The sequence below is a fragment of the Pocillopora verrucosa genome, chromosome 12 (genome assembly GCF_036669915.1).
Source record: "Pocillopora verrucosa isolate sample1 chromosome 12, ASM3666991v2, whole genome shotgun sequence".
NCBI lineage: Eukaryota > Metazoa > Cnidaria > Anthozoa > Scleractinia > Pocilloporidae > Pocillopora > Pocillopora verrucosa.
This window is the reverse complement of record NC_089323.1, coordinates 4430213-4447186: the sequence shown is the minus strand read 5'-3', so window position 1 is coordinate 4447186 and position 16974 is coordinate 4430213. Positions and strand designations below refer to the sequence as shown.

At 37.7% G+C, this 16974-nt stretch overlaps 3 protein-coding genes across 3 annotated transcripts; all 3 read left to right on the top strand.

Moving 5' to 3' along the window:
* The first annotated feature begins 462 nt into the window (after positions 1-462).
* LOC131793482 (melanocyte-stimulating hormone receptor-like) lies at positions 463-1593 on the top strand. Its single transcript, XM_059110894.2, has one exon. It carries the CDS (start codon positions 505-507, stop codon positions 1444-1446), a length of 942 nt encoding a protein of 313 aa, XP_058966877.2. The 5' UTR covers positions 463-504; the 3' UTR covers positions 1447-1593.
* Positions 1594-6707: 5114 nt separating this feature from the next.
* LOC136277414 (5-hydroxytryptamine receptor 1D-like) lies at positions 6708-7250 on the top strand. The gene has a single exon (XM_066159443.1). It carries the CDS (start codon positions 6708-6710, stop codon positions 7248-7250), a length of 543 nt encoding a protein of 180 aa, XP_066015540.1.
* Positions 7251-11558: 4308 nt separating this feature from the next.
* LOC131793465 (melanocyte-stimulating hormone receptor-like) lies at positions 11559-12506 on the top strand. Its single transcript, XM_059110880.1, has one exon. It carries the CDS (start codon positions 11559-11561, stop codon positions 12504-12506), a length of 948 nt encoding a protein of 315 aa, XP_058966863.1.
* The last annotated feature ends 4468 nt before the right edge of the window (positions 12507-16974 follow it).

The window sequence follows — 16974 nt, the reverse complement described above, 5'->3', positions numbered from 1 at the left end:
AAATTGGACTTTTTAACAATTAATGGCGTCCCAAGATCCCGTGAATTGATAATTCACGCTATTATTTGGGTAAGGGAACGACTCCGATCCAAACAACACGTCGGCCGATGCGTTGATCAAGGCGTAAGCCGACGGCAATCGGTCGACTATCGCCATCTTTCGGTCGACTTTCGATATCCTATCACTAAAGGTTTATTTGAGTAAAGAAGTTTTTTTTTTTATGTTTTGTTGGGATATTAACCTATCACAAGAGCAGTTTAATTTTCTCCTTACTACTAATTAAAATTCGCGCATAAAAACTGGTCTTTTGCTCTCTTTCGTGTCACAAACCTCACAGCTTTCGGACGTTATACATAGTCAGATGCTAGTGATGAATTTTTACTTCCTGTAACTGATATCCAAAAGCTAACGTTCAACCGACCTTGACTTATAGGATACTGTTAAGACGAAATATTCCTCGTTGTAACTAAAGATAACCTGCAAGAGAAAGGAAACGACAGCAGGATGATGGCGACAACAAATCTAACGGAAAGTGGAACAAATACGCAAGCATTTGACAAATCGCTATGTTCCCCAGTTTGGGTAGGTGAGTTTAAACAACAGTCCATTTCATTCTCAGCAGTCAACATTCTCCTCTCTATCACAGCAATTCTTGGGAATTCTCTTATCCTTGCTGCCCTTCACAAGGAATCTTCCCTCCATCCGCCATCCAAACTCTTGTATCGTTGTCTGGCAACGACTGATCTACTGGTTGGTCTTGTTACCCAGCCTCTCTATGCTGCCTACTGGATGTCCTTAGTTCACGAACACTGGAGTCTTTGTCGGTACTCAAGGGACGCAGTCTACATATCAAGCTATGCACTATGTTCAGTGTCTTTGTCGACGTTGACGGCCATAAGCGTGGACCGACTTCTCGCCAAGTTGTTGGGGCTAAGATATAAAGAGATTGTAACTTTGAAGCGCACGTATATCATTTTAGCTATCGTCTGGGTGGTATGTCTAGTCACTGGTTTATTCTCTCGTCTCAATTACCGTATAACCCTATGGTGCACCCTTATAGTTACACCATCTTGCCTGATAATCTCAGTCGTCTCGTACACAAAGATTTTTTGCGCTCTCGGTCATCACCAGGCTCAAATACAAAGTCATGTTCAACAACAGTCGAGACAACTAAATGCATTGAACATGGCGCGATACAGAAAGGCAGTCTACAATACACTGTGGGTGCAGTTAGCATTAGTTATCTGTTATGCACCACTTTTTACGGTGAAAATTGTAATCTTTCTTAGTACAGGGAGATTTTCGAATTTCTTCTTAATATATGGAATGGCAACTGTCTTAATTTTTTTTAACTCTACTTTAAACCCGTTTCTTTACTGCTGGAAGATAAGTGAAGTGAGACGAGCAGTAAAGCAGACAATCAGACAAGCAATCTGCTATGCATAAGGGTAGACCTAATTTAACGTTGGCAGGCTCTATAACTAATTTGGAAATTCTGATATGGAATTTCATCATAATCAGGGGCATGGGGAATGTTTTAGTTTTCTTTAACTCGACTTTAACCCCATTTCTTTGCTGTTATTTTAAAAGCATTCTTATCACCAAACTCGAATATTCAAGGGGAATACGTGACCATCACAGGCCGTGTACACAAAGCTGGCCTTATGAGAAAACATGCTCTCATTTCATGACAATCGAGTCGAAAGCTTCTCTTGAGTTCCTACCACTGCTTCAAATTAAAAGGTTTGTATGACAGCTCACCGCTGCAAGGATCATTTCCGCGCTTAAATTTCATCTGATGGTCAAAAAATGATTAGTGTCATTAAAATTCTGAAAAAAAATGAATAAGTATAATGGAAGGAATAAGAATTGGTTTAAAAACTACTACGCTCTAACCTCTTTTATGCGGTTTCCTTTAGGATTTCCCTTTCATTCTCGAGATTGTCACGAATATCACGGAATGAATAAAAGGTTGTATACAAATTTTTGATGTGTAAACAATATGAATAGGTTGACGTTGCCATAACTGTCATAAATGAAGGTATATTTCACAGATAAAATGGGAATCATATAAATTTGGTCGGTGATGTTTAAAAGTTCAAATTATCTATCAGGATCGACTGATTTCCGACTGCGATTTCTACATATCGTAGAATTTTGTTCTAAAGTACTCCAGAAAATTTTGAAAATGCTTTCATTTATTTTGTCTTGCTGAGTCATGAGCTTAGCTAGGCAAGCTAAGTGAAACTAATCTTTAAACAGAATATGATGAAATGATGTAGAATGTTCCCTCGAGTTAGGAAGGGTAAAGACTCTTGCGCATGGAGGAGATAAGATATGTAAAGAGTATATGTACAAATGAAGAACATAAAAAACCCTCTTCATCCTCTTCTACCAACACGCCTAGACAATACCTGTCCCTACATCCTAAGGCACAAATTAGACTAGCTTTACTTTTACAGAAACATTGCTACCTGTAGAACGAAGCGCACGAAAGATTTTTTGACTATTAAGGATTTATAACAAATGTGATGCATGTTCTGGTGTGGCGTATATAATTTGTACTTAACATATACAGAAATGTACATAGTTGATCTTATTGAGTTTTCAGTGTATTATAACTCGTTAATTCAGTAAGTTACGGCAAAAGAGTTTAATAAACTGTTATTATAATGTCACAGGCTGTTAAGCACATCTCTATAAGTAGAGCTCATATTAAGCTGCTGTTGTTATCACAAGGCTTTCGTTTAGTAAAACGGAGCGAAATGGTACATGGCACGATAACAGCCGTGAAGTGAAATAACGGGGAGGCTTATGTCGGGTCGGGTCGGGTCGGGTCGGGTCCAGATCGGTACAGATCGGGTAAGGAGAACGTTGTTCTTTACCCGATGGAACCAAGCCTCACTCTTTTTTCGTTCCGCGGTAACTATCGCGCCGTTTACTGTGCACCTCGTTTTACCAACTGAACGCCTCGAACAGGCTATGTTGTCAATCAATAAGTTGTCAAAAAAAGTACTGTGATTCAGAATGCAAGTGACTACTACAGATTTTTTTTTCGAGTCAGTAGTGGAGCAAGTTATTACGAAAGAGGAATCGAGAGTTAGACAAAATGAGTGCAATCATCTGTAGTATACATGACAACTTAAATCGTTTTAATGGTAGTTTTTACTTTTCTTTTTTGAATGTCGGTTTGGACCGTTACGTTTATTTTTACCCATAAAAAACCTGGGCTAAAACAGTATGGTCTTGGTGACCATAGACTCATCCAAAGGAAGTCTTCAAACTGCTTCCTGACCGAGTAACATCTACAATGCAACCTTTTTTCTTTCAATTTGCCGTACATATGTGATCACAATTCTGACAAGTCCCGATATCACAGCGTTGGCTAAGCACTTCGTCATCAGTCAGTAGCTTTCACTAAAGGTTTTCCTGAGTCAAACATTGATTTTTTCACAATTTCTTTCGAAACAACGGTCACAGGGAGTAAAAATTTGTCCCTGTTATACGATGCTTTATCCAAAATGTCGCCGACCAATTCGATAACATGGTAACTAAAACAAACAGCATTGTTCAGAAGCAAACCTCCTCCTTAGAACCAGAAATGATTTGTACAGGTAATCACATGATTTCGAGTGCAATTTAGAATAAATAAGCAGGTGTAAATTTTTTTAAAGACTAACAAAATTGCATGAGCCCATAGGGCGAGTGCAATTTGTGTTCTTTGAAAAAATTAACAAATGCTTGTTTATTCCAAATTACACAAGAAAAATCATGTGATGACGTGTTAATAATATACATGGAAAAATACGAGATGTCCTATCATAATTAGGCATAAGTAAAGCCGGCGCATCAAGTGCAAAAATAATTTATTCAAACCGTGCGTTCGGTCAAAACAACCGCGTACGATCAAACTATAACATGCAATGATATCTTCAGTCATTTCAAAGACTATATATAAAGAACTTCGAAATAGAATCATCACTCCACCGACTGCCCAACTGAATTTTAATACTCATTTTGTTAATGATGTTTTAGAATGGAAAGAGATTTACAGCTTGCCATTTCGTACTTCCTTGGACACAAAATCGCGTGAATTCCAGCTGTATAAACTACTTAACAGGTGTCTTATCACAAATTCTTTTTTAAACAAAATTGGTATTATTCCATCCCCGGCGTGTTCCTTTTGTGGCGAAATGAACGAATCCTTGGAGCACTTTTTTTTTTCTTGTCGTTATACTAAGGATTTCTGGGCTGAGGTAATAAAGTGGTTCGATAATCTAGGCGTAAAGATAAAACACGTCTCTGAAAAAGATATAATGTTTGGTATTTTAAGGTGCGAAGACGAATTATTAATCAATCATATTTTCATAATTGCCAAACAGTATTTATATTCTTGCCGACAGAACAAATCTCTTCCTTCAATTAAAGTATTAAACCTCAAAATTAAAACGATCCACCAACTCGAGACAATGATCGCAAAATCAAATAATAAGCTAAAAGCTCATAATATGAGATGGGACAAGTACAAAAATTATTAGATGATATAGAATCTCATGTTTTGTTGCTGCACTGTACTAGTATTATATTTAGAAGCCGAGGAGAGCTAAGAGGAACTGTGGATTGTGTATGTAGATATATGATATACCGTGTCTGTCTGTTTATGTGAATTATGTTTGTTTATGAAAAATGTATGTAACTTTGAATTAATAAAAATTAATAAAATGCAAAAAAAAAAAATATCTTCACACCTTTAAGGCGCAAAAAAAGTTCAAAGTTTGGCTAAACAGTTCAAGGAATTTTTCGGTCTGTGTCCGAATCACTTTCGATGAAACCGGGAATCGAGGTTTAACCATGCTTGTTTTTAATTTTGGCATTGGATCGCTCGAGCAAAATGTTAAGCTGGGTCGGCTCGTAATTTCCGATTTCCTTGTCAATTCCCTTCTCTAAACACCATTTTTCCAAACCGACAACCAAAAAGCAGTACTTTTTACAGTGTTTTCGTTGTTTGAGCTACTTTTCAGCTGCGATGACGAAAGAAAACCCACTGAAAACGCCGGCCATTGTTTCACTCGCAAAGTTTCAAATTTTCAAATTTTGTTCCGACATCCAGGGCTCGCATTTGATTGGCTTTATGTAAGTTTCTTTGATTATTGACCAATCAGAATGTCTAGTTTGTTACTTTCTTTGCACCGAATCAACTCTCTTCTGCACTGAATTACCTGAAAACTGCATTTATCTTAACCAATCAGAACTGAGTAATTTTTCCATGTATATTATTAGCACATAAAATGTCTCCGGTGAGTCCTCATCTTTCTTAATTTTTCTGAAATGTTCCTATACACACTAAGACATCCTGATGACTCAAACCAAAAGTTGTTTCCCTTGGATTTGTTTCACTCAAACGTGGATTTTTACTCCCGATTCCTCAAACTCAAACTCAAATTTCTCGAACCAATTTTCGTTTGCCTTCCAGGTTGAAGAACTTGGGAATCCACCATATTAAGTTGCTGCAGTATGTGGGAAAGGATTAAAGAGATAGTGGAAGAATTTAATAGTCAATAAATAATAATAATAATAATAACTGAATGCAATAAGTATGTCAACAAGGACCTTAACTTGTGCCTAAATATAACGATATAATAAATTACTGATCGACAATTAAATCATGTATATGAAATGTCTCACCAACTGGGCCATAAAGGTTAGCTATCATCCCATTAGGTGCAACAACTGACTGGAATTTTAATGCATGAATCCTTTTATGCCCATTGTATAGCACTCTCTGGTGTCTCCTGGTCTGGCAATTGGTCGAACTGTTCCATCCACGAACCCCCAACAATTAGACAACGCAGATCCTCTGCCGGAAATTGCATCTGCAAAGCTCTACAAACAATCGGGCTGCAGCCAGGGCTAGTTCAAACTTTGTAAAGTATACTCATAGTTAACAAAGGTGTAGCTTGAAACTTCCGAGGTAATCTCGCTTAGTTCAAGTACAGATCTCCCGAACCTTGGAATTAAGTCGCTCAATCTGCATGGGTATGCAAATCTTCGTAAAAGAATGCACAAACCTTCCATGCCAGTTGCTACAGTCCCGTTTCTACATACAAATGTATCAGGAATGGCCAGAACTTTTGCTGACAGGGGCAATTCAGCAAGTCCAAAACGAAATTCAGCCTTGCGTTCTTCGTCCGTGACGCGAGTCAAGTCAAAGCGATCTTGCGACCAATAAGGAAAGGACGCATTTTTTTGGGTTAACCTTTCGAAAAGCATCGAAAACTTGACATCCTCTACGAACATAAATGCCAGAGCATCTTGTGTGGTTTGTCTGCTAAACATTTCCAAGGTCGACAATGAATAATTCGCGCAATTATCCGGGTAAGGCGACGAATCCGATCCAAACAACACGTCCGAGTGTCGACCGACTGTCGGTCGACTTTCGATATCCTGAAGGTTTATTTGAGAGAAGAAGTTTTTTCTGTTGTGTTGGGAGAAATGCAATTTTACCTCCTCCTTTTTACTAATCACACATCACAGCTTTCGTGAATTTTACAAGCTCCGACGCTTTACGAATGTTTTTATTTATCTTCTGTAATTGCTATTCAAAAAATTGAAAGTTTAACTAATTTTGACCTGGAGTATGCTGTTAAGACGAAATATTCCTCGTTGTAACTAAGGAAAACGCGCAAAAGAGTGGAAACGACAGCAGGATGAAGGCAACAACAAATATAACGGGAAGTGGAACAAACGCGCAAACATTTGAAGAATCGCTATGCTCCTCGGTTTGGGTAGATGAGTTTAAACAACAGTCCATTTCATTCTCTGCAATCAACATTCTCCTCTCCATCGCAGCAATTCTAGGGAATTCTCTTATCCTTGTTGCCCTTCACAAGGAATCTTCACTCCATCCGCCATCCAAACTCTTGTATCGTTGTCTGGCAACGACTGATCTACTGGTTGGTCTTGTTACCCAGCCTCTGTACGCTACCTATTGGATGTCCGTGGTTCACGAGCACTGGAGTCTTTGTCGATACTCTTTTGACGGATGTGGCGTAACAGGCTATGCATTATGTTCAGTGTCATTGTCGACACTGACGGCCATAAGCGTGGACCGACTTCTCGCTATGTTGTTGGGACTGAGATACAAAGAGATTTTTACTTTGAGGCACACGTATATTATTTTAGCTATCGTTTGGGTTGTATCTCTAGTCGCTGGATTATTCCGTCATCTCGATGACCGTATAACCGCTTAGTACAGTCTTATAGGTGTATCATGTTGCCTAGTTATCTCCATCGCCTCGTACATTAAAATTATTTGCGCTCTCAGTCATCATCAGACTCAAGTGCAAAATCACGTTCAACAACAGCCGATCCAAGCAAATGCACTGAACATTGCGCGATACAAGGAGGCAGTGCACAGCGCACTGTGGGTGCAGTTAGCTTTAATTGTTTGTTATGTACCATTTTTTATAGTCGAAAGTGTAATTACTCTTACTAAAGAGCGATTTCGGCATTTCGTCATAATCAATGGGATGGAAGTTGTCTTGGTGTTATTTAACTCTACTTTAAACCCGTTTCTTTACTGCTGGAAGATAAGAGAAGTGAGACGAGCAGTAAAGTACAATCAGACAAGCAATCTGCTATGCATAGGGGTAGACCTATCTTAACGTTGGCATGTACTGTTTCTTCTACAGCTTATTTGGAAAAATTGTTATTGTTAGGAGTGAGGGGAAGAAATGCCATTTCATGACCAGAAGAGTTAGGAAAAATATGAGGAGCTACCTCTAAATAGCATATTGTACTTGAATTATCGAACGAACAGCTAACAGGCGAAAAATTGTAGTTTAGTAACCATAACAAAACAATAACTTCGCCAATTTGCGCATTTGTAATGAAGTAGTGAAGGCTATCAGTTATTTTGGAATCAGAATGCGCTCAGGATTTTTCATAGCGATCAAATCTTCATGAGATACATTTCATCTTAGGCCAGAAATATGGTTTCTTGATAACGCGCTGTTAATGGACCCAGCCGCTTGATTTTGTCATGATTGGGAATTAGTTATTGGGTTTTCAACGAAACATTGTAAATTAAAGATGCGGCCTTTGTTAATATCTGCTTAAATACACTGTAGGGAATGCTTATAAAAAAAAGTTTATTATCTCTATTTCACACGGAGTTATTGTTTGAGACCAAGATGATTTGCAAAAAAAAGGATTGTCCCAAGTGAAGAAGAATTCGTAATGTTAATGATGTTTGAAGTAAATTAATTTTGAATAGTTTTATTTGATCCAGTTTTCTATTTTTCCCAATACCAATTAGCGTCTTCAATAAAGGCTTTTACCTTTAACTGAGATAATTCACGGCGTCCTAAGGTTGCATAAATTATATCAAAAGTCGATAAACCACCTTATCAATGAAAGTTTATATGGGTAAACAGGGTTTTTTGTAGTCATATTGTGAAATAATTCTATCACAAGTGTATATTTGCTTGCGGTTTGCTGCTAATTAAAATTCGCAGAAAAACCTGGCCCCTTTTTTCTTTGTCGTAAAACACATCAGGCAGCTTGTCAGAGCATTTTCCATAGTCAAATGCTACTGATGAACTCTTTATGTAATTATTATTCACAAATTGAGGTTTGGCTAATTTACAAGATCATGTTTGACAACAGCCGAACAAAACAAATGCACCGAACATGGCGCGATACAGAAAATATCTTAAAGTTTAAACCGATTATCAAATTTCTCCATAATCGGGGGCATAGCGAATGTTGCAGTTTTCTTTAACTCCACATTTAAACTCGTTTCTTTAGCGTTGGAAGATCAAAGATGCGAGACAATCAGACATGAAATTTGCCATGTTTTGTTTCTTCCAAAGCTGTTTAATAGTTGTGGTTGTTAGTAGAGAGGAAAAGATATACCATTTGATAAAAGGGTAATGTCGTGTGCCAAAGATTAATTAGAGCAAATAATTTGAAAGGCACCTTTATTAACAAATTCGAATATTCAAGAAGAGTTATGTCTCTATCACAGGCCGTGTACACACAACTGGTCTTATGAGAAAACATTTTCTCATTTTAATGACAATCGAGTACAAAAGCTGCTTACACCCGCTCTTAGGTACCTACCGCTGCACCTAACGAAAAAGATTTGTATGACAGCTCACCACTGCAAGGATCATTCCCGAGTCTGAATTTCATCTGATGGCCAAAAAAATTATTTATGTCATTCAGAATTCTGAAAAAAAAGTGAATAATTATAATTGAAGGAATAAGTTTCCATAAATAAAAATATATATCATCGATAAAACGAGAATCAAATAAATTTGGTGGGTGATGTTTGCTAGTTCAAAAATATTTATCGATCGACTGATTTCCAACCACGATTTCTAGATATCGTATATTTACGTTTTAAAATAATCCAGAAAAATTTTTAAACGTTTCTTTATTTACTTTGTCTTGCTAAGTCATGAGCTATGCCAGGCTGAAACCGATCTTAAAATAGAATATAATGAAATGATGTAGAATGACCCAGGACGTTAAGCATGTCTATGTAAGCAAAGCTCATATTTAGCTGGTGTTCTCATCACTAGCCTTTTCCAGGCGTTCATTTAGTAAAACGGAGCGAAATGGCACACAGGAGGATAGTAGCGGCGGAGTGGAAAAACGGGTCGGGTGAAAGCCGTTCTTTACCCATCTCGACCCAGTCTCACTCTTTTTTCGCTCCGCCGTGACTATCGCGCCATTAACTTACTTTGCACTTCGTTTTGCAAGCTGAACACCTCGAAGAGGCTGTGTTGTCACCCGATAAGCTATCAGTAAAAGCTGTGATACAGACTTAAAGTGACTACAACAGATATTTTCTTCGAGTCAGTAGTGGGGCCATTTATTTCGAAAGGGGAATCGAGAGACAAAATGAATGCAACCATCTGTCGTATACATAACAACTTTAACTGTTACCACGGTAATGTTTTGCAATCAAATAATGACTCAACGAAAAATTCAACTTAACTTACTTCAGCGTTATTAAGCAGACAATATAATAAGGTTTCTTTGGCTTTATGCTTGGCGCTTTTAAAATGAATGAATTTATTAAAAAACAAAACAAAACAAAATAAAACAAAAAAGAACCAAAACCTCGGCTAAAATAACATGTTATTGGTGACCATAGATTCATCCAAAGAAAGTATTCAAACTGCTTCCTGACCTAGTAACATCCGCGCTGCAACCTTTTCCTTTTTTTTATATGTGATCATGATTCTGACAAGTCCCATGATCACAGCATTGCCATAAGCACTTCATCATCTGTCAATAGCTTTCAGTGAAGGCTTTCCTATGTCAAAAACTGATGTTTTTTGCCATTTCTTTTGAAATGATGGTCACAGAGAGTGTAAATTTTTCCCTGTTATACGATGCCATTTCCAAAATTTGGTTTACGAACTAGATAAACAGGTAACTAAGACAAACAGCATTGTTCGGTAGCGAACTTCCGCTTTAAATCAAGATATAATTTGCACACAGCATGTCTTCCGTGGGAGGAATATTTGAGTTATTTGGATCTTTTGAGAAACATTTCCACCCTTTGACAAGTGTGACATGTAGAGAACAAAAATTCAAACATTTTTAGAATAACTTTCCATCTGTAATCTACATTAATTTTGAAATTGGACTTTTTCTCCCAGTTCGCCTAACCTGATAACAATTCATGTCGTCCCAAGTCACGTGAATTAATAATTCACGCTAGGCAGCCAATCTGATCAAATTCGTCAAAGTGTCGGTCGACTGTCGGTGTCCTATCAATGAAGGTTTGTTTAAGTGAGGAGTTATTTGTTTTTCTGTTGTATTATGAAATCAATCAAACAAAAATACTGGAGACAGTTACAAGTAAAACGCACGGTAAAAGGTTCAGACTGTTTTGTATACTTTACTTGACGCCTTAAATAACTTTATAATGCGTTTTCTTTGCAATTGAATTGTTTGCCCATGGATCAATTTGAGTCCGGATAACAAAGATGAAATTAAACATACTTCCAATATCAGGAAAGTTTCAATAGGAACGATCGATTTACTTCATGTTACTGGAATAAAAAGAGACAAAATTATGGAAATTTTTTCTCGTCTAAATAGTGCATCATCTATAGAACTGATATGAATGATATGAATGAATAATTCACGCAATTGTCCTGGTAAGGCGACGAATCCGATCCAAACAACACGTTATCGAGCGACTGTCGGTCGACTTTCGATATCCTGAAAGTTTATTTGATAGAAGAAGTTTTTTTCTGCTGTGTCGGGACAAATGCAATTTACTTTCTCCATATTACTAATTCAAATTCATGCAGCAAACATAGTCCTTTTTTTCTCTTTCGTGTGACAAACATCACAGCTTTCGGGAATTTTACAAGCGCAGGAGCTAAACTGATGTTTTTTTTTTATCCTCTGTAATTGCTATTCAGAAATGAAAGTTTAACTGATCTTGACTTGGAGTATGCTGTTAAGGCGAAATATTCCTCGTTGTAACTAAGGAAAACGCGCAAAAGAGTGGAAACGACAACTGTAGAATGATGGCGACAACAAATATAACGGGAAGTGGAACAAACGCGCAAACATTTGAAGAATCGCTATGCTCCTCGGTTTGGGTAGGTGAGTTTAAACAACAGTCCATTTCATTCTCAGCAATAAACATTCTCCTCTTCACCACAGCAATTCTTGGGAATTCTCTTATTCTTGTTGCCCTTCACAAGGAATCTTCCCTCCATTCGCCATCCAAACTCTTGTATCGTTGTCTGGCAACGACTGATCTATTGGTTGGTCTTGTTACCCAGCCTCTCTATACTACCTACTGGATGTCTTTGGTTCACGAACACTGGAGTCTTTGTCACTACGCAAGGGACGCAGTCTACGTTTCAAGCTATGCATTATGTTCAGTGTCTTTGTTGACTTTAACAGCCATAAGCGTGGACCGACTTCTCGCCATGTTGTTGGGACTGAGATACAAAGAGGTTGTAACTTTGAGGCGTACGTATATTATTTTAGCCATCTTTTGGGTTGTATGTATAGTCGCTGGTTTATTCTCTCATCTCAATTACCGTATAGGCCTTTGGTGCAGCTTTTTAATTACACCATCCTGTTTGATAATCTCAGTCGCCTCGTACACAAAGATTTTCTGCGCTCTCAGTCATCATCAGGCTCAAATACGAGATTATGCTCAGCAACAGCCGAGCCAACCGAATGCACTGAACATGGCGCGATACAAAAAGGCAGTCTACAATGCGCTGTGGGTGCAGTTAGCTTTAGTTGTCTGTTATGTACCACAATTTACAGTGAAAATTGTGATCTTTCTTAGTACAAAGAGTGGAATTTCGAATTTCTTCATATTCCTGGGAATGGCAAATGTCTTAGTGTTCTTCAACTCTACTTTAAACCCGTTCCTTTACTGCTGGAAGATAAGTGAAGTGAGACGAGCAGTAAAGCAGACAATCAGACAAGCAATCTGCTATGCAGAGGGGTAGACCTATTTTAACGTTGGTATGGACTGTTTCTTCTATAACTTATTTGAAAAAAGTATAGATGTTAGGAGAAAAGGGAAGATATGCTATCTCATGATGAAAAGAGCAAGGAAAAATATGAAGAGCTCCTTCTCAATAGTACATCGTAATCGAATTATTTAACGAACAACTAACAGGTGAAAAATTATAGTTTAGTAGCCATAAAAAAACAATAACATTTCTCCAATTTGCGCATTAGTAATTAAGTAATGAAGGCTATTATTTGGAATCAAAATGAATTGAGGATTTTTCTTTTGATCAAAACTTGATGAGATATGTCGACTGAGCTCAGAAATACGGTTTAGTGATAACGTGCTTTTCACGAAGCCAGCCTCTCGATTTTGTTATGATGGGGAATTAGCCAAAGTGTTTATTACGAAATAAAAAATTCCGTTTACTGTGGACTTCGTTTTACTAGCTGAACGCCTTAAACAGGCTGCGTTGTCACTCGATAAGCTGTCGAAAAGAGAAAAAGAAAAAGGAAAAGAAAAAATCTGTGATGCAGAAAAGAAGAGACTACTACAGATACTTTCTTCTAGTCAGTAGTGGAGCCACTTATAGCGAAAATGATTGTAATACCTGCTGTATACATAACAACTTTAATTAATTCGACGGTAATGTTTTGCAATCAAATGATGACTCAACCAAAAAAAATTTGACTTACCTAACTTAATGGTTTACAAAGCATAAAATATATATAATAAAGGTTTTTTTAGCCTTGTACTTTGCACCTATGAAATGATTCAATATTTCTAATCGATAACAAAACCATTTTGTAAAAAAAACGTTGGTGTGGTAATTTTTTTTTTCGGCGTAAATAACATGGTATTTTTGACCATAGATTCGTCCAAAGGAAGTCTTCAAACTAACGGATTGACATCTGCACTGCAACCTTTTGTATTTCCGTTTGCCGTACGTATGTGATCATAATTCTGACAGGTTCCAAGATCACAGCACTGCTATAAGCACTTCGCTAGCTATCAATAGCTTTCGGTGAAGGTTTTCCATAGTCAAACACTGATGTTTTCACCATTCCGGTCCAAAATGTCGTTTACCAATTTGATAAACATGTAACTAAGACAAACACCATTGTTAAGTAGCAAACTTCCGCCTTCAAACCAGAGATCATTTGCATACAAATTTTTTCCCATGGGAGGAATATTTGAATTATTTATGATCTTTGGAGCATATTTCCACCCTTTTAACTATCTGGAGACCTTTCAGGATAAAACGGCAAGATAAATTGTCGTAGAATCTTTTCTTGCTGAAAAACTGATTCCCTTACAGGGAATTAGTTATTTAATGCTACACATGCCAACCTCTGGGGAAATGTCAATATTAAGTTTTCAAACACAAAAGACACTTGAGATCGTTAGCGCATTCCAAATAATGTAAATATATCGTTCAAACGCTTGATTATCTATGCATTATGAAAAGGTGAGGTTTGAGCCACAGTTAAAGTGAAGTTGTTAGCAGGAAGCAGCAGTTTTGATGATGATAACGAAGTTAATGTATTTTTTAACATGGCATCAATTTCGACATTCTTCTCTGGTCAGGCGATTGAATCTTCAAGCAGTAAATCCGGCCAGTCTAGAGAAAACGAAGCGGTCAAAAACACAAACAAACAAACTGGTTCTCGATCGACGAGAACTTTGGAAAAGGTGAGTTGCTAAAGGAACGGATTAAGAATTTGAAGGACTAGAAAGCGACACAAAACTTTCACTCTTGCCACAAAGCTCTCCCGCAAGCGGACGAGATCAAAAAATGCTCCTAGGAAACTTATCTCAAAGTTGGGTGGCCGAGACGAATGAATCTTCTCCCAGCCAAAAGCGAAGACTTTTAGATCCCACAGTCCCCGAAATTTCGATGTGTAGGGTTTTATCTTGCCCCATCAAAGAACCTGTTTAGAGGCACCCAGTCAAGTTTTTTTTCGGCTGTTGCCGTTGAAGACTCGAAATCCCCCAGTGGCTTTCCATCGTTGTTTTTTTTCTGACCTGGAAGCCTCACAGAACTCGTAAGTACTTAGTCAAACTCTACACTTGTTTTCTCAGGTTTATTCTTAATAATTTAAAAATACAGCAGCTAAAAAAGAAAACAAAGATTCTTATTTCTTCATTTGTTTCAACAATTTCTTTACTGACTGCCTTGATCCCCATCAATAGAGTAAACCTGAATTTTCATCACATGGAATTCAAATTTCTTTGATGTCCTTCCTCTCCAAAAAACTGTCAAAGTAATGTTATCTTTACTTCTAACTTCTATGTGAATGAAATTCTAACAAATTATTTCCCAACCAAATTTGAATTTCGGCACCATAATCCTTAATTGTAGCTGTAGACTGTCTTTTTTGATGTCACCGGCCTAAGGTTTGAACCTCACTGTCTGTAAACGATACGGATTTTTTAGTGTTTTAACCGCCATAATTCAAGAAAGCTCCGACAAACAACTTGTATTGAGAATCGTGAAGGCTTTGCCGTTCATTCATCAACCTAACCGAGTGGTGTTAAAAGCGAGTGACGTGTCAGAAGCTGATTGGCTATATCAACACACATTTCTTATTTGTGAGTTGCTCTACTTTCCGCGTTTGGGGCCGTCTTTGGTATAATTGTAATCATGAACATCAGTCAATTGTTCATAAAAGGAATTGTTCCAAAAGACCGATCGATTCCGTGATCGTGATCGTGGTCACACGTGATCAGGCTCGATGTAAACAGGCACCAGGAATTTTCTCAGTTTTATTGTAGGAGCTTTCTACCAATTGATGTTTTTTCTTTATTTTTTTTTTCATTTTGGAAACCAGCGGCAGCTCAAAAAGCTAGAAAGTGGAGCGACTCGCACATAAGAAATGTATACTATGATTAAAGATGTTACGCTAACAGCATTCCCCCCTTCCCACCTCCCAAGCAACCCACGGACGTTAGATCGTCGTCCTTGCTTGGCTGGGATAGGAAATTTGAAATGGAACCGGAATTTTCGGAAGTCTCTCCAGCAAAATACAAGTGTTAAGTCTTTAAATATGGAGTTGTTTAAAGGCAAATAGTTCACTTTCGCGAGGGAATGGATTAGAAAAAAGGTCTTCAAGGTCTTGGTTTGAACGCCTGGTCAATGTGGGAGGGGAGGGGGGGTGTCCGAGGGGGATTTTGAAGCTCGAATTGATCAACAAGTAACACAATACGCATTTGAACCGTACACGTTTATAAACTCCTGCTTGGGAAATTAAACTGAAAATGAGGCGATTTGGTTTAGAAATCTGCAACACAACCGTGAGTAAGCATTGAAAAACAGGGTATTCAATTCATATTGATGGGGTTGGAAGATCAGGAAACAAGGCATTATGTCATTCATTATTGGCTGGAAAATGTTTGTTTAAATAAGAAATTCGATTTCTTATCATTTACAGCAAATGTAAACTAGCGCACAATTTCATTACATTCTTTATTTACACACAGACCAACAAGCACAAGGCAAATCATTTCGTAACCAGTAGTCTCCTCTTTGAAATAGCCGAGCAAATGAAAAATGGGTAACTCACTTTATCAAAGTCTTGAAAATGGGAAGATAAAAGTTGACTTGTATCCCATTAGTTCCTCCATTTTCTCCCTCTTAGTTGCCTTGTGCTTGTTGTATCATTTGTTTCCATTTCGTCTTTTATAGCACATTCACTTTTTCAAGTTATAAACTTTCTTTTCTTTAAAGTCTTGTGAGATTGATTCTGTAGATGTGCTGTGTACGTTGTCTGACCCGATTTGAATGGCTCCACTCAGTGACCGCGTGCTACGCAGGACTCTGTACATCAATAAGAACTGAAAGATTTAATAATCAGTCAATTATTTTCAACTGTGATAAACAGACCACTTAATTCGCCTTAGTATTCGCTTATAATTTTAATTACCAAAGGCGAACTGATAATCGCACAGAAAAACAGCAACAAAGAGAATCCAATCACCTGGCATATACATGACAGCTCGCTTGAAACAAGAATAAGAAACAAGAAGCTTACCTCACTAACGTGAACTGGGTACCACAAAGAATTTAAAAACTAGCATTTTGAACGTTAGCACTACGCCGCAGCGATTGGAGCAATTGTGGGTTGTGTGTGGGTTCATATACAGAAATGGAGCTACGCTATTGGTGGGAATATAGTGACGAGTAAACAAGAATAAATTAGTTAAATGAAAAGCGCTCGTTGATATCGCGGGGATTAAGAGTGCTGATTTGAAAGATAAATTTTCGTTTTACAGTTTAGCTGCTTTCCAAACTGCCTAGATGTAGGAAAAGACGTCCTTGCCATTTCTATGTACGTCGCAAAGGTGTTATCGGAATCAGTCACCTAGTCGTCTTCCTTCCAAGAAACAGGAAGCTTACCTCACCATTAATTAGATATTGGAAAAATTGGGACCTCAAGCTTCTTGACCTTTAATTTTCTCATGAC

What these genes read in the sequence shown, in the direction of transcription:
- LOC131793482 (XM_059110894.2), top strand. Translation starts at nt 505, where the DNA reads ATGATGGCGACAACAAATCTAACGGAAAGTGGAACAAATACGCAAGCA.
- LOC136277414 (XM_066159443.1), top strand. Translation starts at nt 6,708, where the DNA reads ATGAAGGCAACAACAAATATAACGGGAAGTGGAACAAACGCGCAAACA.
- LOC131793465 (XM_059110880.1), top strand. Translation starts at nt 11,559, where the DNA reads ATGGCGACAACAAATATAACGGGAAGTGGAACAAACGCGCAAACATTT.